Source organism: Citrus sinensis, chromosome 6 (assembly GCF_022201045.2).
Source record: "Citrus sinensis cultivar Valencia sweet orange chromosome 6, DVS_A1.0, whole genome shotgun sequence".
Lineage (NCBI taxonomy): Eukaryota > Viridiplantae > Streptophyta > Magnoliopsida > Sapindales > Rutaceae > Citrus > Citrus sinensis.
In genome coordinates this window covers 1834439-1858030 of record NC_068561.1, presented here as the reverse complement: position 1 = coordinate 1858030, position 23592 = coordinate 1834439, and the positions used below count along the sequence as shown (strand labels likewise).

Sequence of the window (23592 nt, the reverse complement as noted above, 5' to 3'; positions counted from 1 at the left end):
TAAAATAAAAAGTCAGGCATTTGCTAATAAATGTAATAACTTCAATAATTAAAAAGTCTTGCATTTGTTATTGTTCCTAGATTAAAATTAAGTCATATATTAAAGAATTAAAATCCTCAAACATTATCTCAATTGGTAATTGATCAGAGTAAAGATTGCTATATCAATGGAATGATTTACTCTAAGAAGACAAACTTTTTATAAGAAATTCTAATCCCCATCCACGGCAGCCATTTGCACCCATGGCAAGCATTAAAAAAGGTAACGAAAGGCCCGATATAATTCGATTTATATATATACTATATATTTTGTTTAGAAAAATACCCACCATCAAACTGCTCTCGATCATCCCAAAGCTAAAAATTTAACAGACATGAATCACGGCTTGATGACAATTTTGCAGCTACTCAGCACATTTTCTTACAATTTGTAATTTAAGATAATCAATAAAAGAAATAATAAATAGTCCCAGATATTTAAAATAACAAATAATATATGGCCAGATATTTAAAATTACAAAATCAGGAGCCAAAGACCATAAAACAAAATGGACCTAGATGAATAAAACATAACAAAATGACTCAATAATCTATAGAGATTTGGCTCTGTGTAAACGAAGACAAGGAAGGCCATGTTTGATAAACCAAAAAGTAAAAGAGAAAAAATTATGTGAAAGAAATGAAAAAAATTAAATTAAATTAAAATAAAAAAATTACATAGAAGAGATGAAGACGATCGGAATTACAGAAAAGATTTTTTGGTAAGAGAGAAAGAAAAGAAGATGATGATAGTCGGAGAAAATATGTGGTGCAAGGGAGAGAGAAGAAGATGAGAGAAAAAAATATTTTATTTGTTCTACTTTGGAGAACGTGCAGTATATTACGGCCTATTCGGTATTGTTTCTGAATTTGTATTTTCTGAAAATAAAAATAAAAATGAAAATGGTGTTTTACAGTCGCTGTATTTTGAATTTAAGTATGCGTCTGGTATCATTTTCTGTATCATGTATTTTAAAACTGAAAACAGTAATATGCATTCGGTAGACACAGTTGAAAATGATAAAAACAGAACATATGCGTTCGGTAATACTTTTTTCAAAAACAGTTTTTACTAGCATTTACGTCATGTTTATAGTTATAAAATAATTATTTAGCTAATACATACACAAATACAACATAATAATTTAAACAAAATTATTGTAAAAAAATTACATGATAATAACGTTTTAGAGTTAACATTAATTAAAAAAAGGTTTTACATTGTCATTGTTTTTACATCATAATTAAGATATATATTACAACACATGATTTAAACAAAATAATTATAAAAAAATTACAACACAATTTGATTTAGTTCATTGCTCTTCTTCTTAAGCACTTCATTTTCTTTCATTAATTCATCAACATGTGATTTCTCATGCTCATATTAAGTACTTTGTTTGCATTTAAATGATGCAATTCTATCATGCAACATTTTATTATTTAACTCTAGTCCTTTAATCTTTTCATTTAATGAATCATTGCATTTTTGTAAAGCATCATTTTCATTTTTCAAGTAATCTACATATGATTCTAGATGCTTGTGTGAAGTGCTAAATTTCTCATTTGATAATGCAACTTCATCATGCAATGTTTTCTTCTCTAATTCTAATTCCCTTATCTTCTCATTCAATGAATAAATGCATTTTTGCATGGTATCCTCTTCATTTGTAAGTTCTAGCATTTTCTTCTTAAGGCATGCATTGTTTTTACCAAGTTGCATCCACTCATTATGCAATTCTTTAAAAGCATAATGTAATTCATCATAAGTAGGAAGATCATTTACCTCATCAAGTTCATCATCCGATTCATCTCCAATTGCCATAAGTGCCAAATTCGATACTTCATGAAATCCCTCCTCGTTTGTAGTGTCCTCATACACAATTTCAAGTTTTCTCCAAATTTCATAAGCATTAGAACAATTTGAAACTCTATGAAATTTCTTTTTATCTAATGCACAAAATAAAGCATTCATAGCCTTGGAATTTAAAGATATATTTTTCTTATCCAATTCACTTAAAACATTCTTCCTAGGAATGAATGAACCATCACAAACTATTTCCCATAGTTCATAAACTAAGGCTTGTAAAAACACTCTCATCCTAGTTTTCCAATAAGGATAGTTATTACCATCAAAGAATGGAGGTCTAGTGGTGGATTGGCTTTCCATGAAAGTTGAACTAATTTGTGTTGCTATTAATCTTTAACCATAGACGGTTAAGTCTACACAAGAGCACCTCTCTCTGATACCAAATGAAATACTAACTAGGCAACCCAAGAGGGGGGTGAATTGGGATTTTAAAAATTAAGCTAAGCAAACCACACAACAATCCAATCTAATGCTTTAATAAATTCAAAAACAATAAAATTTAATGAAAGCACAATAATAAATGAGCAAGGGAAGAGAAAACAAACTCAAGGATTTTTACGTGGTTCGGCAATCCTCGCCTACGTCCACGCCTCCAAGCACATAGGGCTTGAGGATTTCACTATCCGAGTCTTTCCAAGGCTTCAAACGTTTACAATTGACTTCAAGGTGTCAATGAACCTTTACAACAAGAGATTATTTCTCCAATCTCTTCACCCCAAGTGTTTCTCACACTTGTACACTCACAATATAGATTATCAAAAATTAGTTGTTATGCACATTTTGGTCGTAACCGGATTGCCGGTTATGGACAACCGGTTAGCCGCTTAATGTTACCGTTACATCCACAATTTTGAATTTCTGAACATCCGGTATGCCGCTTTGTCAAATCTGGATTGCCGTTTATGCTCAGAAGCTTACTGCCCAACAACCGGATTTTCGTTTATCAGGATCCGGTTAGCCGCTTGCTACAGTAACTGCTACAGAGAAATATTTTCTAATTTTATAGTTTGACCCCAAAACTTTATAAAAACTATATTATGGCCCAAAACGTTATGAAACTTTGCAAATAGGTCCAATTTCATAATTTCTAAATATTACTTTGTCAATCCCAAAATTTTCTGAAATTGTGATTTCACCCAAACTATGTGAAATTATAGAATGACCCAAAATATTTAAATAGTTTCAAATATGTCCAAATCCGAAATTTAAAACAATATCAAAGGTTTTAAAATACATTCATTTTAGTCCAAAACACTTTGATTCCATAACATCATTTTCTTATTATAAAAACACAATTCATAAATCTTTGTTTAATCAATATATGTGGTTTGTTATCATCAAAATCAATATCTATAGCCATATAGGCTAACATTTAAGGCATCCATAAACACCCTTGAGTCACTGGCGGTACCCTCCCAACCCGTATACACAAATGTGAACATCATGTCAAAAGAACATACACACATGATATTTTGAGTCACCTAAGTCTTTCTATCTCAATATGATATCTGTTTATGTGCCGGTGACCATGTAGTAATGTGGGTTCCATCAATTACACCGATACACTTCTGTGAAAATATGTAAACATTATTAATTTATTAACCAAATGTTAATGTCACATAAACATTGAAGTAATGTGTATTGAATTTCTTACCTCAAAATATGAAAAAAAAAAATTGGATTGTTTCCAATCTCTGGTGGCATTTCCCCTTGAGGTTTTGGTTTTATAATATGATTTGCTAAGCAACAAAGTGCTTTTAACACACGCTTAAAGTGTGTAAACACAGTATCCACTGAATGTTGAAAACGTTCAAAAACAACCTGCACAGCAGCACCATGGGACAATACATACAAGCACATTGCTACAGCCTCCTTAATACAAACATGCCTATCATTCTCTAATAACTGTAAATGTTCAAGTGAATAACATAATCAAATAAAAACTTCTTTATACATTCGAAACATGTTATACATCCTATCCGGATGACCATTTAACAACTCTTGAACAAATTTAATGCCAGACAATTGTCCTGTATAGCATTGCCTCTTAACAACATGCTGTTGTTTCTCATTAATTTTTATAGCAATGGCTACCTCTAAAACATCTTCTTTAATATCTGTTAAACTATCAATATCATCATCTTCATTGTTGTTGTTGTTCATTTTTTCTACTCTAATTTAAAAAAATCACAAATTTTATATCTCAAGTATATGATAATTGATCAAAAAAAAAAAATAAAATGAACATACAAATACAAATAAATAAATAAAACATTAGAAAGTTCAACTCACAAAATAAAATGAAGTTCAACAAATACATTTAAGCTTATAAAAAAAATAAAGTTCGACAAATAAAAGTACTACAAAGTTCAAACCATAAAATGAACAAGCACACAATTCACAACAAATAACATCCAAGTTAAATATATTACATCTTAAAGAACAAACTACAAACTAATTAACCAATATTTTTTCTTATGCTCAAGCATGCTAAGAAAAGCTTTCCTCCACTCAATACTGGGTACTAACTTATCCATCTGTTTGTTGTATGTATCTCCATTAATGTCTCCTAATTTCTCCACAGCTTCAATACACTCTTCAATATACCACTTTTCAACACATTGAGAAGTTGACTCCGCACTTTTGCCTTTAACCATCTCTATTCTAGCATTCATCACTGAACTAGCCATTTTAAAGTAACCGTCAAACTCACTCTTTTTTTTTTACCACGCTCAGTTGAAGTTGCAACTGGCCGACGATGCCTTTTTCTTTGTGTCCTAGTCTCGAAAAGAGGTTCCATTGAATCGTCATCATCAATATCAACATGAACTCCATGACTAAGAAAATTCTCTTGCAATTCACGATCCTCATCCGAGGACAATGAAACTTGGTTAGAAGAAAAACGTAAATGGCCAGAACTGTGGTGGTGTTGAATATCTCCCCTAAGGTTTGGTAGTGCTCTAATCATTTTTTACGATATGGCTTCACTCCAGGCACTCTCTGTGGAAAAAAATAAGTGTATAAAATTAAAAAAATAATATTTTAATTTGATACGAAACTATTTAATATACTACGAATATAGTTTTACCTTAATATATTTAGCCTAAACAGCTTCCGATGCTGTGATCGTATTTGAAACAAGATCCCAACCAAACCCGGTATGAGCTATTAAGTCAGAAAACTCTCGATGTTTTTTGCGCAACCTATTAAACTTGGACTTAAGTTGCCTTATATTGAATCGTTTTTAGGATTTTTCAAATAATTCATCACTTATAGTGGTCCAAAGTTTCTTAGTGAAAGTTGATCTTTGTAAATCACCATTTTTAACATGGTCATGTACTATACGAATAAAAACAGTTTCGATCCAGCTAGACCAATCAGCCTTATCCTCAACATCAACATCATGTGGATCCATATCTTGAAAAATTAGAAAAAAAATATATCAAATATTAATCAACTTCAACATAGCATGAAAATCATTTCAGCAACATGTCATACATTAAAAACTGAATGTTACCTAAAAACTTTTTCAAAAAATTAACATATATCATATATTAATCAACTAAAAACACTGCTCTTACATATACATAGATTATAAATTACACAAGCCAATTTAAATTAAGGTTGAGCTCTCATCAAAATTTATTCAGGGCATAACAAATAAATGGGTTTCTATTTTTTATTCTCACTTCTACAAGTTGTAGATTGGAGTGAATTCTATCCGGACAATATTTTTGGCGTGACAGACAATAAATTCAAATTGTGAATTCCATCTAAAGTAATAAATTGAAATTACAGATTGTTTACTGAATTCTATCTAGGGCAAAACTTGAAAAATCCCTATTTCTCTCTAATAATAAAAGCCTAATTGCCTAAATCATTTTCTCTGTAAAAAAAAAAGGAATTTGTAATAAAATCAATATCATGGCAATGACAATCGTGAAAAATATCATCTTTACATGCTATTAAAAATAATTAAAATCACTCAAATAATTTCTAAAAATTTTAAGTCAAACAAAACAAATACCGGCAAGTGACAGATTCGAGAGAGCAACAGTGGTTGGGTGAAGACGGAGCAGCAACGGCTGAGCAGAGACGAAGCAGCAGCGGCTGGGCAGAGTCGAAGCAGCAGCGACTGGGCAGAGTCAGAGCAGCAGCGCGGCGAAAACAGAGCAGCGACAGTGGTTGAGACGAAGTAGCGACAGCAGCTGGATAAGGAGGAGAGAGTGGATCGGGAGAAATAAAGAGAGAGAAAGATGTTGAATGAAGATAAGGGGAGGGAGAGAGTGTAAATTTGCTGCAACTGGATCAAGAAAGCTGCAGGGGAAGAGAGCGAGGCAGTGACGAGATAAGGAGGAGAGAGTGGATCAGGAGAAACAAAGAGAGAGAGATGTTGGATGAAGATAATGGGAGGGAGAGAATGCAGATTTGCTAGAACTGGATGAAGAAAGCTGTGGGAAAGAGAGAGCGGCAGTGAATAGATAAGGAGGAAGAGGGTCATGGTTTTGCTTTTATTTTTTAATTCATTTTTAGGTTTAGTTTGTAAAATTTGGAGAACATGTTTAACATGTTTTCAGTTTGGTAGTTATAATAATGAATCCAGATTTTGTGTTTTGTAATATGTTTTTTTTTTTTAAATTAATCCACCGAACATGTTTTATGTGTGTATTATAAAAACGAACATAAAAACATTGCTTGGAAAAGGATACCGAACGGGCCCTTATTTTATAATTTGTTTTATAATTCATTTTGTGATTTATATAAAATGTGTCTAACATGTTTTCACTTTTATTATTGTCAAATAGATTTTGTTTTCTGCATTTTATAATTTGATTTTAAGTTTAGGCTCACCGAACATAGATTACATTTGTACTATTAAAATGAAAATGAGGACTACAAAATGATACCGAACAAGCCCTAATTTTCTCAAATCATTTTTCATTTTGCATTCTACTACCTTCTTTATTGGAAGGTGCTGCATACTATTTTGCAAACTAATAGAAAAATCATTTTTTTCCTCTTTTCAAGAACAACTAGGGACGAAGGTCAACTTACAATAAGCAATAGGGCTTTGAATATTACTATTCTAATACTACATTCATCTTGCATTTTGAGAGAGTGAAACAATCGTAGAGCGTGTGAGTGTGACCATTGACAAATGAGTAGTCCTATACATCTCAAAATTTTATTTTAAAATATGTGGCATTCATTCATTGGTTGTTATGATAATAAAACTAATTCACTTAAAATATATGAAAAATTATTAATTATTTAATAAATTACCTTCTAAGTGAAATTTTGAGAATCGCTATAAATATTAATTAATACAATTTAATACTATGTTGCAAACACACCCTTATTTAATTATTGTCCTTAGTATTTTTATCATCTGTTCCAACAGCAACAATAATAATGATAAAAAATTATAAAATAATAATAAGACTAATAATAAAAAATATTTTAATATATTTTAATCGGCACAAGGCACTGGATGACATTGTCGTTTACTATTTTCTTAACAAATGACATGCTATCCAAAAAAAATAAAATAAACACATGACATGTTGTCCTTTGCATTTACACAAATAACATGCCTAAATAGTATAAGTATACTCTAGATGACGTGTCATGCAAAACGACATGCCGATAGGCTTACTGTCGCATGGACGCCATCACATCTCTATTATTTCTTGGTAAATGACACATCACCTGTAAAGTTGAAATCCAATCAATTTTAATAAAAATACAAGATTGTTTGATTTTAATAATTACATGGAATAATGATATAATGTAGTATAGTATTACTAAATAAAATAATAATGTAATACAATACTATTAAATAAAATAATATTTTAATACAATGTATTTTTATATTTTATTTAATCCATCATTTGGTGCATTGTATTGCATTATAATAGTAACAATAATAATGATAAAAATAATAATACACCATAGTCCAACTTTCAAGACTTCCAAACATAGGTAAGCAATTAATTAATATGAACATTAATATAACATAGTTTGATACTATGTTCCAACCACAACCTTAGTTAATTATTTATCCATAGTATAATGTTATCTGTTATAATAATACTAGTAATTGTTGTTGTTGTAGTAGTAATGATGATGATATTGTTATTATTACTATCATCATCATCATCATCATTATTATTACTAAAAATACTACTAATAATAATGACAATAATAACAATAATAATAGTAACATATTTTCAATATTTTGATCGACACACAGGTACTAGATGACATTGCTATTTATCATTTTGATAACAAGCAGCATGCCATGTACAAGACAAGTACGACGATGACCTGTCATCCTTTTCATTCACACAACCAACATGAGTGAATAGTAAATACTGGCGCATACTTTAGACGATATGCCATTTATGTTTTTTGTGCCAAAATGATATATCACTAGGTTTACTATAGTAAGGAATTCATGACATCTCCCTTGTTTCTTGGTAGCGATGGTCATATATAAAGTTAAATTAAGTATAATAAGTAAATAAAATTAAAAAAAAAACTAAAAGAAAAATATCTTATTATTAATTTTTTATTCATATCAAGATATATAATTTCTTATTTTTATTTTTATTTTCATTTGTATGACTTATTAATTTATGATAGATACGAATAGAAATGTACTTGAAAAAAAGACTAATATTGTAAAATTATGGTGCCAAGAGGATTATTGGATATTATAAAAATAGTAAGGGGAGAAGTGATATATATTCATTTCAATAAGGAGAAATTGACAATCTCTCCATAATCAAGCTACGTCGAGAAGGTTACCAACTTGATAATGGCATAATTAATTTGAGGTAAAAAAATAATTCTTAAGTAGTTTAAAGTGAAGATTCCACTATTTGTAAAGTTAATTTCAGCGGGCACCACTGAAATAATGAAATATTAAGTATATAGATATCAAGTAAAAAGAATGATAAAATTTGAATCACAAATAATTGACTTAATTGAGAAATGTAACTGAATGGGTGTAATTTGCCAATTGTCATTTAAAATGGGTTCTTATTTCTGATTATCAATAAATTTGAGTGTAATTTTGAAATTCACCCAAAAATATAATATTTTAAGTAAGCATTGATTTTTTGAGTAAGAATAGCAAAAAGACCCAAAGTGGTTCTTGGTCCGACACCCCACCCTAATTTTTAGGGATTTGTCTCAAATTTAAACGGGTCTTAAGATTGAGTTAGCGCTTAAAGAATTAGGCCCAATTATACATAGGTTAGGGTCGAGGGCAGGGCCTTACAAAAATGTCTCGACCCGATCCTTTATTTTTAAATTACTTTTTAAAATTAAAAAATATAATGCTTAAAAGTAAAAAAAAAACACAAATATGTGGTTACAATTCAATCTACTAATATTTATCTCTATTTTGCATTTAATTTATTTACTTGTTAACGTAGTTATATCGTTATATGTCATATTGTTGTTAAAGCTAAATAAAAAATAATTTATTAAATTTCTTATAACCAAATTCAACATAAAAATGGAATAATAGTAATATAATATTGTTAAAAAAATGAAGAATTGAAATTCTATTATAAAAATTGAAAAAAAGGGTAAAAACAGCTTATGATGGGCTCAAATAAAGCGTAAACCCGACCATGATTCAACGAGGGGTAGCCTTTTAAGGGATCGGGCCTTTTAAGGGATGGAGTATGAAACTTTATACACTCTTCCAATCAGTGCAGTGCCATGATTGGTCCATACATTCTTCTGCGGAGGATTTTCGAGTTGAGCGGCCATTTTCAGTTATAAATGAGTCATTTTAATAGTTTCAATCAATTGGTAACTGCCAACTGTCACGTTTTTAATTCCCATCACATCACTCCGCGCACATGTTCAACGGATTTGCTTAGATATCAAACTCTCAATACCAATAATGCCACTAATTTTTCATATAAATGTAAAATATCCATTTCATGGTCTCGTAAATCTTCACTTCGGTAATTATTTTTATCCAACTGTATTTTTTCATTTTTTTGATTTAATTTATTTATACAGTAAATTTTTTTAATGAAATAAATATAATCTACCAAAAATTACACATTTTCTTTTGCTTTATATTTTTTTTTTCATGATCATAACAAAAACCCGTACGATTCATGGTCACATGACATTATTTAAGGTTTGACTATGAAGCCTTTATTTCTTTCTTCTGGTGAATAGTCTAGTCAATCACAATGTTCTAATAAGGAATTCATCTTTTATGGTTTCTAATTGGTCATTACGATTTGACCAAAATATCCTCACTCGATGGTCCCTAGTCTATCTGTATCATCATAATTTTAAAAGAATTCCTCCTCCATAGTCAACACTGGAAGAAATCCTAAAATGCACCAAATTTAATACAATTAATTGGTGTGTTATAAAAAATATAATTAATTAATATATATATGATGTATGTAGTTAGATTTAACATAGCCACCGATTGTATGTTAGTTCCTTAAAATAAATGTACATATATCATAATATTATTTTTTTGTTGCATTATTGACATTAAATTGCACAAGAATTTCTCCTCTATGGTCTATTACTAATAAACCATTATTGATCTAGTATTACATATACTAGTTGTCTGCAATGGAAAATCAAACAAAATAAAAAGAACAAGTGATAAATAGGTTAATGAGAGGAAATTTAAATCTCCATGAATATTTTTTAGTACTTTGAGGGACCAAATACATGTTACTACAACTTCTCAATTACCAAATAAAATATGCCAACCCTCCCATTAACGACATTAGTGCAAATTTAAATACTAGCTTACATATAAAGCTTGAAACTAAAGATTAAAAAGTAGGAGCCACAATCCTAAACTAATGCAAATAATTAGCTAATTAACTAAATGCTAATTTACTGAATCCAAGTACATGTTAACACATTAACAACAACCAATTGGATAAATATAATTTAAAATAAAATAAAAAATAAATATATCTCAAGACTTGAAGATCTTATCATTCCTAGTTAATTTAGATGTGCTTTGTTTGTAATTTAAAAGCAGTTATCTATTTGTGTATGTATGTTGTGATAAATGTATTAGAAAGGAGGTAAGTATTTTCTAAACTAGGGAGTCTTGACTTGGAAAGTAATTCTCTCAAAACAATCTATTTTCTTTCTATAAATTCTCTTTTCTCTATTAAATACTAAAAGGCATGTACCATCTACCATTATGGTCTGCCCAAGAAATTCTTGAACTATTTATGATGGGTCTATAGAATTTGACCAAGAACTTCTTCCTCAACCAACTTCTTCATTTTTTTTTAACTCTTTATCATTATATTTGATGTACTATTGTAACAACATATAAGTCAACTTATGCTCAAATTTTAACTTAAATGTGAGTCTAAATACAGTAAAAATTCTATAAATTAATAATTGATGATAACTAAATAATGTTTTTTTTCATGAGTTGACTTATGGCCAACTTGCTAAATTAAAAATTCAATAAATTTATTAGATATTGCATTCGGAGATTGTCGGTTTTTCTTACTAAAATTAATATATATCACTTAACCTTATTATTTCCATAATATCTAATAATCCACCGACACCACAATTTTATAATATTATTTTGATTTTCATATACACTTTTTTTTAATATTTATTGTAAATTAAATAAATCATATAAATTAAAATATAAATATAAGTTTTGGTGTGAATAAAAAATTAATAATATAAGATATTATTCATAAGAGTGGTGAAAAACTGAAAATGGAGAAAATTAATTAAAAAACTGAAAATTAAGGGGAAAAAAATTAGAGTAGTAAGGGCAAATAATATGAAAAACAGAGGGGAAAAAAGGGGTAGGTGTGGAGAAGAGTTTGTTGACTTTGGCACCTAATTCTTAATTCTTATTTCTCAACGTCTCTTGCAGAATGGGTAATTTTTAAAAACCTCCCCTGAGGTTTGGGTTTATTGCAAGTAGATGGCGAGAATTGATTTATTTGTAAAAAACCCCCTACCGTCAGTTAAGTTTAACATTGACCGTTAGTTGACCGTGCAAAGACAATATTACCCTTAACAATAGTTTATAAACGAAAATAACTAAAAAAAAACCAAAATTATTAGTTATTTTACACTTTTTAAATTATTGATATTTTCTTAAAGTTTCTATAAAAAAGTTAAAATTAAAAAATTAAAAAATCCTCTTTAAATTATTGATATTTTCTTAAAATTTCTACAATAAAGATAAAATTTAAAATTTAAAATTTAAAAATGAAATAGTCATAATCTTTAACTATGATATTGTAAATTTTTAGAATTGACAAGGATAAAATTATCAAAAAATAGGGTTTGTGCTTTTTGCACCAATAATTTTAGTTTTTTTTTAGTTATTTTCGTTTACAAACTATTGTTAAGGGTAATATTGTCTTTGCACGGTCAATTAACGGTCAATGTTAAACTTAACTGACGGTAGGGGGTTTTTTACAAATAAATCAATTCTCGCCATCTACTTACAACAAGCCCAAACCTCAGGGGAGGTTTTTAAAAATTACCCCTCGCAGAATTCGCCAACCAACCAACGGCAACTTACCAAAAGCAAAGCCAACTCCTCAAAACTTCTCTCATCTTCACTTCTTGTTTGCTGTTCTGTCTGAACTGTAAGCTTAATTTTTTTATCATAATATTAATAATTGAAAAAGTAACAATCAATCCTTTATCTTGTCTTATCTTTCAAGCAATAAACCTCCTTCTTGATTCTCTCTCCTTCTCTGTGTGTGTATATATATAATTCAATCAAGAGACTGTATCACACAGCATTAGCTTGATATATTGATTTGAAAAATACCTTCTTGTTTTGTTGTTCCTGCAGAGGTATTGAGTTGTATTTGATATGGCTAGGAAGAAGATCAGAGAGTATGATTCTAAGAGACTTTTGAAAGAGCACTTGAAGCGTCTTGCTGGCCTCGACCTTCAGATCTGCTCTGCTCAGGTGATCTTTTATCTGATTTGTCAGTGTGTTTATGTTGCTGGATATGTCAAAATTTCATCGGGGTTTGACGGGGAATTATTTATTTTGATGATCACTTAGTTGGGTTAGAATTTGACCATGATTTTGGCATTGAATTGCTCTGAAGTTTGTAATTTGGACGTGTAGGGGACAGTTTATTGAACAAGTAGTGATAATGAATTGAGATCACTGTATTGTTTTGGTTGTGTTATTGGACTTCAATGAAAAATTTAAGTTTTTCGACAAGTTGACTGAAATGGGATTGGATCTGGGGCTTGGAATTGGATTTGGTTGATATTTGTGTAGCATAATGGTTGCCGATCATTAGGATAGCTGCAATTTGGAAACTTCTATTTTATTAATTATCCTAAAAAGATAAATTTTTTGTTTGTGTAACCGTGTTTATGTTTTCTTGTGAAAGTGTGTGCATCTTGTGGGAAATGGCATTCATCTGGGGTTTGTTTGAAATTCTTTATTTTGATCATTTGGTTAGAATTTCATCATTGTTTTAGTTTGTAATGCTCTGAAGATTGGAAAGTACGTTTTATTTGTATGAATGACTTGTTTTTGAGCTTAACTAGTAACAATGAGTTGAGATCACTATGGCTTTGTGATTTTATAACAGGATTGAATGAACTATACGAATTGTTTAACTAATTGGCTGAATTGGGATTGGATCGAGCACTTGGAACTTGATTCGGTTGATATTTGAGTAGCATAATCTGTGTATCTGTTTATGAAGGGGTTACCGTTCATCTGTGGTTGTGTTTGTTTTTTATTTGATTGTGCCTAGTGTGAGCATCCTCGGGGAAAGGCCAAGACTTCATCTAGGTTTGGTGGGGTATTCTTGATTTTGATAATCACTGAAGATTGTTCATTTGATCGTGATTTTATTTTTGAATTGCTTTGAAGGTGTTAAAGTTTGAATATTTATTTGTATGAGCTCGTAGTGCTGGTTTTTGTCCTTAAATAAAGTGATGAGATGAGATCAGTATGTCTTTCTGCCAAGATCTAAGCTTTTTGTATAGTTGGCTGAACTGGGATTGAAACCAGAGCTTGCGACTGGATTTAGTTGATATTTGGGCAGCATAATGGTTTCTTATCATTAGAATATCTAACATGAGGTGATTCTGTTTCATAGATCCAAAAGATTTCCGTATTCTTAGATGTTATGGCATCTTTTTCTGTAAATTGACGACTGAGATTGTTATCTAAGTTAACATTTTTTTTAAAGGACGATAAAAGGAAGAAAAATACTTGTGACCTTTTCAGAAATTTAGAGAAATAATTATTTTAGTTCTTTTGTTTAGGTGACAGAATCTACGGACTTCTCTGAGTTGACAAACAAAGAACCATGGCTTTCATCCTCAAGATTGGTTGTGAAACCCGATATGTTGTTTGGGAAACGTGGGAAGAGTGGTTTGGTGGCATTGAATTTAGATCTAGCTCAAGTGGCTGAATTTGTCAAAGGACGCCTTGGTACAGAGGTGATGAATGGATCAAATAAAGCAGAGACTTCACACTTTGTTAATTTTGATTTCATTATACTGATGTGTGGATGGGATCTTTATTAGGTTGAGATGGGCGGTTGCAAGGGACCAATAACTACCTTTATCGTTGAACCATTTGTCCCTCACAACCAAGAGTACTATCTTTCAATAGTCTCCGATAGGCTTGGATGCACCATTAGCTTCTCAGAGTGTGGGGGTATTGAAATTGAAGAGAACTGGGACAAGGTGTAGCCATAAAGTACAATTCTTCCAATTCTTATTTATTTTGGAATCGAGTTTTCTGTTCGATTACAATTTTGTTTAGAATTGGTGGAGTCTATAGCATACAGGGACTATATGAATTGAAACACATTTTTTTATTATTTTAACAATTTTACAGGTGAAAACAATATTCCTTCCAACAGAGAAACATATGACACTGGATGCATGTGCTCCTTTGATAGCCACACTTCCTTTGGAGGTGAGTTCGTCTATGCTTGCTCAGTTGTTTATGGTTTTTATTCTAGATTTATTTGAATACTAGGAAAAACTTTGTCCTCAATAGATGTAACATTATTTGATATGATTTGGTCCAACAAATTCTGTTCACCTGCTCATCTTAAATGATGCTACTCTCCTTCATCTTTTAGATTCCTCATGGTTGAGGGCTTTCAGGATCCTGTATCAATTACTGATTTCATTCTCTCTTTTGTCTTATAGATTTCTTTGGACCTAGCATGTGCTAACCTGAATTTTGTATTATTTTAGTTTCGTGGAAAAATTGGTGACTTCATCATGGGGGTCTTTGCCGTATTTCAAGGTACGCCGTCTTTAAGTTTTAAAATTTTCTACCACCTGCTTTTGGAACAGACGTCATCACGAGTATAGAAAAGATTTAGAAGCCTCATACTGAAATTTCAGCTAGTTACTTTTGTATGCAGATTATTTGAACCTACATTGTTCTGATGGTTAGGAACCATCAAGAACAGGGTCTCAAAGTCGCTGGAAGATGAATGGATATCCCAAATTATTTTGGGGATCATAAATATGCAAAACTATTTTAATCATCTATAGGATCCTTAACGGGTAAAAAATTTATTGAAGGAGAAAGAGAAGGGGGTGGGAGAAAGGAATTCTTATTTTTATTTAAGTTTTTAAAATTCATTTTTATACTTGATTGTTAGATAATATTCTTCATGGTAACAATGTTAACTTTTAACTTTATCCATTTTTCATAGATCTCGACTTCAGTTTCATAGAGATGAATCCCTTTACACTGGTTAATGGGGAGCCATACCCGCTGGATATGAGGGGAGAGCTGGATGACACTGCTGCCTTTAAGAACTTTAAGAAGTATGTGTATATATGCTTGACGTATATGGCCATGTAATCTGAAGACATTCTATTAGGTATCTTGTATTAACTAAAATACTTTTGTACGATCAGGTGGGCCAACATCGAGTTTCCTTTGCCTTTTGGAAGAGTCTTGAGCTCTACTGAAAGCTTCATTCACTCATTGGATGAAAAGGTGCTTCTACCCTTGTTCTAGCGTCTATTCATCAGGAAATTTATTCCAGAAAGCAGAAGATATTGTCTTTATCATGTTCTTGCTTTTACGTTGCAGACAAGTGCATCTTTGAAATTTACTGTATTGAACCCCAAAGGGCGTATATGGACAATGGTAGCTGGAGGTGGTGCTAGTGTAATATATGCTGATACTGTAAGTGTGCCAGCATGTCCTTCTGTTCACTTTTCCATTGGCACATTTGTTGAACTACGTACATTACAATGCTTTTTAGAAACAATATTGTTGCAAGTTTCAATATCTACTCTTGTTTACGAGCAATTAATTCTGTTTGAATTTCTTTAGGTTGGAGACTTGGGTTATGCATCGGAGCTTGGTAACTATGCAGAGTACAGTGGAGCTCCCAACGAGGAGGAGGTGTTGCAGTATGCAAGGGTTGTTATTGATGTAAGAGATTTTACTAACTTTGGTTTGTTTTTTGGAACTCAAGCTCTCTATGTATCCTGGCAATTTTAACATTTCTGGTGAGGAACAATGTAACCTTGGGCATTGTAGTGTGCCACTGCAGATCCTGATGGTCGTAAGAGAGCCCTTCTCATTGGAGGGGGTATTGCAAATTTTACTGATGTTGCTACAACATTCAATGGGATTATTCGAGCTTTGAGGGAGAAGGTATGTAAATATTCTAGTTTGAATTATATCAACTTCATTTGTAGTTTCTCATTCTTTTGGCTTACTCCTTGTTTTTGTATTAATCTGATTTTCTTCTCCTCGTAGGAATCCAAACTAAAAGCAGCAAGAATGCACATATTTGTTCGAAGAGGTGGTCCGAACTATCAGACTGGTCTTGCAAAGATGCGTGCTCTGGGAGAGGAACTGGGAATACCACTTGAGGTACGAGATCAATACGTATCCGTAAACTATGCTATTAGATTGAAAATGTTTCTAAATTCTGTGAAACTTTTACCTGATTTGCAGGTCTATGGCCCTGAGGCCACGATGACAGGCATATGCAAGCAGGCAATTGACTGCATCATGTCGGCATCATAGATTCAACAATTCCTTTTTCTCCATCGTTAAGGTGTCGCGAGAGAGTAAGTCTGCGTCATCCTAGTGGAGAAAAATAATTTGGCATTTATGGGTTCATTGGAGGCAGACGATGGAGATATTGTTGTCAAAAACTTTGAACCTTTTTTTATTTCTTTTTTAATTTTTTTGTCCTTTTTTGAGACAATGCTTTTCAATAAGGCTTGAACTCTTGTAACTTTGTACATCATATTTGTGAACTTTTGATCCCATTTATTTGAAAATGTGTTTTTTTATTGTGATAGAAATCGTACTTCTATGTATCCATTTTATTTCTTCAATTTTTTTGTTATCATCATACGGGCATATCTCTATAATTAAAAAAAAAAAAAAGAGAAGGTATAACAGCATAAGTCAATAAATCAAGTGGTTAAAATTTTTCACATGTTTGAGAAAATATATTAATTTATCACTTGGCAAAGAATTTTATATATTTATTTATTTATATTAAATTGTCTATGATAGTAATTTAAATCATGAGTATTTTTGCAATAAAGCTTTGCACTAAAGTGTGAGAGATTGAGAGTCAGGAGTATATATATATATATTAGGTGCAAATATCTCACACAGCCTATATTAAGTTTAAAGCAATTCCAAAATTAATTTTTGGTTGTTCAAAATTATTTTCTACATATTATATTACTAAATTAAACTAATGAATTGGAGTTGTATATCCGGAGAAAAGAGTTGATCTATGATCATGGCTAAAGTCAAGTGCTCGGATGATTGAATCACCAACTATTCACGCGATTGAAAAAAAAAAAAATTGGAAAAAGATTGCTGAGAACTTATAACTTGAAGCATACGACCATGAAGCAAATGCCTTGTCTTTTGTTAGTCGTGATGGGTGGATGCCATTTTACTGAAGGTTTTACTTAATTATTATAATTTCATGTGAGTTGAAATTGTGATCACTTATATTAAATTCATTGTTAAGTTGCCTCTTATGAACTAAAATTCGGACTACGTCCTTAACAGCAAGGACCTGCGAATGATGTATAATTTTGTCATATTTGCCACTTGGGTTGATGAATATGATTTCACTGTCATTGACAAATGGTGTTGGCAGTTAATGTGGTTATTGTCATCTTGATTGCATTTCATGCACCTGTTGAAAATTTCACTGTCATTTTCTTGACTTCGGATGCCTTGCCGTCCTGTAATTTGTTGCCCTCACCCTGTTCTGATCATGCCTTGTTTTAGCCTGTTCTTCAACTTGTTTTGGAAACAATATTTCTTAATCGTTGCGTGTACACAGGAAGATTCATATTTTTGTAGTCAGCAGTGACACAACTGCTCTAGTTTTTTGGGATATGGATTTAGTGCTGAGCTGATTTCTTTTCTTTTTTTTTTGTTACTAATATTTTAGAACTACACAATTAGTAGTTATTAAAGAAGAATATACAATTAATTAATTCTTAATCGTATAATACTATACATGTACATGTGATAAAATATTACAAAGTGTTTAGCATAAGTAAACCCACCACCGGATCCAAATTACTGATCTGCAATGAGACAAATGGCCAATATAGTGCAGATTGATTTGTATTAAGCTGATGCACGCCTCTGGGTTGTGTCCATATGAATCATATCTGATTATTCCTTTGCCATTGATCTCTTCCTCTGACCTTGTAGATTGTCCCTGGAAATTTGTGCCCATACATCTTTTTGATATCTTGATCCATTTCAACAAGTTACAGATTCTGCAGCTGTATATCTTGCTTGCAGGAATGTAAAAAGTTGCGTGTTGGACCTGGGAATGGAGATGTGATGGCTATAAAAATTAAAAAGCATGAATCATTGTGTCCAATGAAATAATGCTTAGAATAAACAAAGGGCTTAATCGATTGACAAATGTTTAATCAGGAACGCTGACCTTAGTTTATTTTATTGGAGGTAAGCATTGAATGAATGATAAAAAGTCAACAACCTGCATTTGTAACTGGTAATGATAGCTGTAGAATTTTTATTTCAATTATTGGGTTGAGATTGATCAAGCTTAACATCTCTCTTTCTCTGTTACACATAACTTTCATTTTTTATGTTCAAATTTGTAGGTCTCTAGATTCTCTTTCACACTTGTGGAGCCATATATTTTTTTTTCCCCCTCTTCAACCGCATTGTCTATTTTAAATATCAAGCGTAAGAATGATGCATTGCCTTACTTCATCTCATAATGTATTATATATATATAAAGTAATGTAATGGATTTTTGATTTGTGAAACTCATGAGATGTGTGTTCACTAACCAAATGGGAAAATTTGGAGCTATCAAAATTTAAAATTAATCATGCTTCAGCACTTTATTGTGAACTTTGCCGTTTGTTGACATTGATAACTCAGGTGTCATTACAAGGTTCTATCAAAGCAAATAGAGAAATAAATTTTACATGGCTGTACGAAGAAAATAAAAGCACGAGGATGATCTTATTTTCTCGGTAATAAAAGTAAAGCAACTACTGTTCACTGAGACTAAATGTTAGCAAACGAAGAGCCACAGGTTATTTGTAATTCGAGGTTAAAACATTAAGTAGAGATTTCACGAAGTTTGGTTACTTCAATTTCGTAACTTCTCTCCCAGGAGGTATCAATGTCCATCTCCTTTGCATTTTTCGGAGATCTCAGACTTTTGAAATGTGTTTTTGATGACTCCATGAGACTCATGGCTTCTTCCCCTAGATCAGCTTTTGATTTCTCATTTTCATATAAGTCCTTTCTTTGGTCTTGTGACTTCTCCTCGACAACCTTGATCTTGCCTGTAATCATAAGGAAGAAGTTATGTTTGTCTCCCAGACCTTCCCTCAAGGACTGAGCATATCCCTTTAACACGTCAAGCATGTTAATGTTTTAATCCCTCTGATTATGTAAAATGTTAATGGAGCTGCAAAGATTGAAGCAACTCTTTCCCTCATTAATTTGTTTTGGAGTGACTCACAGGTGTTGTGAAGAACCTGGAAGTTCGCCAAGGAACTCTTCAAGAAGAGGATGAAGGTTGCAAAGAATACTTGCTCTTCACCTAAGAGGTTGATCTCCACTCTCTCATCCTTCACTTTAAATAGATCAGTAATTATTGCCTTCTTCTTATGGCTGGAGACCAGTATTTGTAGCTTGTGACGGCAGTGCTGATGCTTTGGGGGCCTCGGCTGATAGCGGTTGAGGGTTTTGATAGGAAAGCTTCTGTAATGTAAACAAATTAAAGCATTCAAGTGTGTATATTACTCATATTCAGTTCTACAATCATAAATGACCAGAGAAGTTTCAAAAGACAAAACAATTCAAAAAAACTACCTTGCAAATTGATAAAAATATCACACTTTTACTCGAATTCCAAGACCTTGATTCAACTTATTAAACTCTGCGAATTCCAAGTATCAGCAATTACTACATTGAATGAATGATGCGTAGACAAAATCAACAGAAACAACAAAGGACATTTACCTTACAAGGATGTTCTTTTGGTGATGAAGATACATTAGGAACTTCAGTTCTCTTGGGAGTAGGGACAGAGCTCGCAGCAGAACTGTTAGCCATAGAGAGTAACATTGACCCATATTCGTCATTCATTCTCTCTAACAACATCCCGTTTGACAGTCCTTCCATTTTCCTTCTCAAAATCGCCATCTGCACAAAAAGTCCCAAATCACAATTAAGCACTTGAACATTAAGGGGAACAAACATAAGAATAATAGATTCATTCTTACATGGTGGTTTTCATTTGAAACAAAGCTCTGATCAACTTTGCTACTCGCTTTATTAATCGACAAGTTTGTTTCTGCCATCTCTCTGATTTCCTTAACACATGTCTCATCTGATAGTCCCCCAACCTTAACCAGGGTTGTGATATGTTTATCAATTTGCATAGTAGTTTCTTTGAATAGCTTTGTCTTTTAGACTTCTCTAGTCATTTATGATTACATAACTGAGTACAAGCAATATACATGCTTGAATGCCTTAACTTGTTTACCTTAACAGCAGCTTCTCTCTCACAACCCTCAACCGCTATCGGCCCGAGGTCCCTAAAGCATCAGCACCGCCATCACAAGCTTGAAGCCTAAGAGGAAGACAATAATTACTGATCTAATTAAACTGAAGGATGAGAGTGCAGACATCAACCTCTTAGGTGAAGAACAAGCATTCTTTGTCAACCTGCAGCCTCTCCTTGATGATTTCCTTTGCGACCTTCCAGGTTCTATGCAACAATTGTCAGTCACCCCAAAACAAATTAATGCGGCAAAGAATTGCTTCAATCATTGCTGTTCCATGACTTTTGAGCAGCTCTTCTAACATGATCAGAGAGATCGGTCTTTTTCCTCCCCGAACTTGCTGCTGAAAGATGGACACTTCCCTCAGAACATGCTTGACATGTTAGCTAATTTACAATTGAATTTCCTGAACAATACATGCCTACATTCTCAATGCCAGAGGCAAGTCGGGAGGCAGATGAAGAAAGAGAGTGTGCTCAGTCCTTAAGGGAAGGTTTGCCATACAAACATAAGCACTTCCTCAAGAATAAAGGAAAAATCAAGGTTGTCGAGGATAAGTTACAAGACTTAAGAAAGGAGCTCTGTGGAAATGAGAAATCAAAAGATGATCTAGTGGAAGAAACCACGAGTCTCACGGTGTCATAAAAAACACTTAAGGAGGAAGATGTACTTTTGAAAGTTTGAAATCTTGGCAAAAGTGCAAAGGAGATGGACAACAATTTATGGCAGAAGTTACAAATTGAAGTATCCAAGCTTTTGTGATATCTCTGCTTAATGTTTGATCTTGAGTTACAAGTAATGTGCCGCTCTCCAGTTTTTTAGTCTCAGTGAACAGCAGTAGCTTTACTTTTATTGCCAACAAACTGGGACCATCCTAGTACTTTTTCGGCAACTGCAATTTCTACCGGAACCAAACTGCGGTTGTTCAGATGGTATACTGCAAGCAACTGCATTGCCATTAGAGGTTTTTCCAGGAGATGATTCTGACAAATATTTTTAATACTGAATAACAAGGACATTGTAATTATCAAGCCCTGTTTTTTCACATCAGTTGCACTTCCTGATCATTTGATGCTTATAAAAATCCAATGAAGGAAGTTCTGTGAACCAAAAGTTGATTTATTAAGACCAAATACAAACACACACACACACGTTTTAACATCAAAATGACCTGCAGCTATTTTTAACATCAATATGATCAAAACATCGTTTTTCACATCAAAATGGACTGCATGCAGGTTCAAGAACAGTGGAAAATACCTAAAAGCCATGTTTTTTAAACAGTAAAATCACATATAAACCAGTAAGTTTTAACATGCAATTGTTTCTTTAGCTTAAACATATGGAAATTAGATCTAAGCAAACAACATAGATCAATATTGGCACGCTTCAACAGTGATAAAGTCCCAAATTTTAGCCTAAACCAGCATTTTCTTATTACGTGCACTGGTAACACAGCAGCTTGTTCACATAGCATAAGAGCACAAGTAATCAAAACAACTTTCAAATCAGTAAACCCATTTTCTTTTTTCACATAAAAATAAACCCAAAAACACTTAATTTAGCATGTGTCAGATTCTTTAACATATCATCAACAAACCCATTTACATTTTTATAAAATATAATAATAATACCAGCCGTCAGATTTTTCATTCTTAAAAATCTAAACAATTGCAATCACAGATTCTAAAGTGCAAGGATTCTTCTTTTTTGGAAGACTAACCTTCTTCTCGTGTCAATGCCAGCTGCCTCTGACACTGGCCGCCGGGGATACTCGCTCGACAGCACCCTTCTGCCACTACCTGAGCTTTTCTCAATTGAAATTGGTGGTGATTTGTTGTAATGGCAGTAGCTTCTTCTTCAGAACTTCGAGTGTTTCAAATGGCTCCCGGTGTTTAGTGAATAAAAGTGAAAATAAATTGCTCAAGTTTGGTTTGATGAAAGAGATGAAGCTATTATTACATTATGGGGTATAGATATAAGATTATTAGGGTGGCAAAAGTAGCAAATGAATCGTATTCCCATCGAATTGTAAATAAATTGTACCAGAACTCTCCAATTCAGATTGGTTTTGTTTATTAAATGTATTAAAATCTTAGGATTTGGATTCCATTTATTTATTAAACAAATGATTTCTTTAATAAAATTAATAAACGAATCAAGATGAATTGAATTGAATTTGGATTCATTTACTATTTGTTTATGCTATAATGAATCTATAATGAATGAAATTGAATATGAGTTCGTTTATAAAAATATAATTAATAAACAAAATTAAGTAAAATAAAATATAAAAAGATTACAAATTTAAAATCCTATAGAATACGAACTTATTATCATTTGTAATTACTGCATTATCGTCCAAATCTTAAAAATTTTCATACATATTTAAAGATAAATAAGTAATTTAATTAAACGAATAATAAACGAATGGATCGTATTTGATTTTTTTTATGATCCATTTATTAAATGAATCATAAACGACAAATGAATCAATGCAGTTGAACCCATATTTGATTAGTTTAATTAGCGAATTGAATCAAATTCATCTATTTATTAAATGTATCAATTTTTTCAAACTCAAACCCACTTAATTTGTAT

General features: G+C 31.9%; 2 protein-coding genes across 11 annotated transcripts; one reads left to right on the top strand and one right to left on the bottom strand.

Moving 5' to 3' along the window:
* The first annotated feature begins 12434 nt into the window (after window positions 1-12434).
* LOC102608248 (ATP-citrate synthase alpha chain protein 2) lies at window positions 12435-17253 on the top strand. Its single transcript, XM_006480234.4, has 13 exons — window positions 12435-12554; window positions 12767-12886; window positions 14215-14391; window positions 14479-14640; window positions 14795-14875; window positions 15163-15214; window positions 15633-15747; window positions 15841-15922; window positions 16019-16114; window positions 16265-16366; window positions 16475-16591; window positions 16697-16813; window positions 16898-17253. The coding sequence occupies exons 2-13, from the start codon at window positions 12788-12790 to the stop codon at window positions 16967-16969; spliced, it is 1272 nt and encodes a 423-aa protein (XP_006480297.1). The 5' UTR covers window positions 12435-12554; window positions 12767-12787; the 3' UTR covers window positions 16970-17253.
* Window positions 17254-19310: 2057 nt separating this feature from the next.
* Window positions 19311-23054, bottom strand: LOC102608535 (uncharacterized). 10 transcript variants are annotated; one of them, XR_003065837.2, is made up of 7 exons: window positions 22715-23054; window positions 21122-21928; window positions 20973-21059; window positions 20710-20832; window positions 20447-20629; window positions 20297-20363; window positions 19311-20185 (listed from the first exon to the last, which is right to left on the bottom strand). XR_003065837.2 is itself a non-coding variant. In XM_025099571.2 (6 exons), the coding sequence occupies exons 4-6, from the start codon at window positions 20566-20568 to the stop codon at window positions 19535-19537; spliced, it is 594 nt and encodes a 197-aa protein (XP_024955339.1). In that variant the 5' UTR covers window positions 20569-20629; window positions 20710-20832; window positions 20973-21928; window positions 22715-23054; the 3' UTR covers window positions 19311-19534. The 10 variants fall into 10 exon arrangements, 7 of the variants coding, with proteins under 7 accessions (XP_024955339.1, XP_024955341.1, XP_052298920.1 ...); XR_003065838.2 differs by having other exon boundaries at window positions 21155-21928; XM_025099571.2 differs by lacking the exon at window positions 20297-20363 and having other exon boundaries at window positions 19311-19764; window positions 19944-20185; window positions 20973-21928.
* Window positions 23055-23592: the final 538 nt, after the last annotated feature.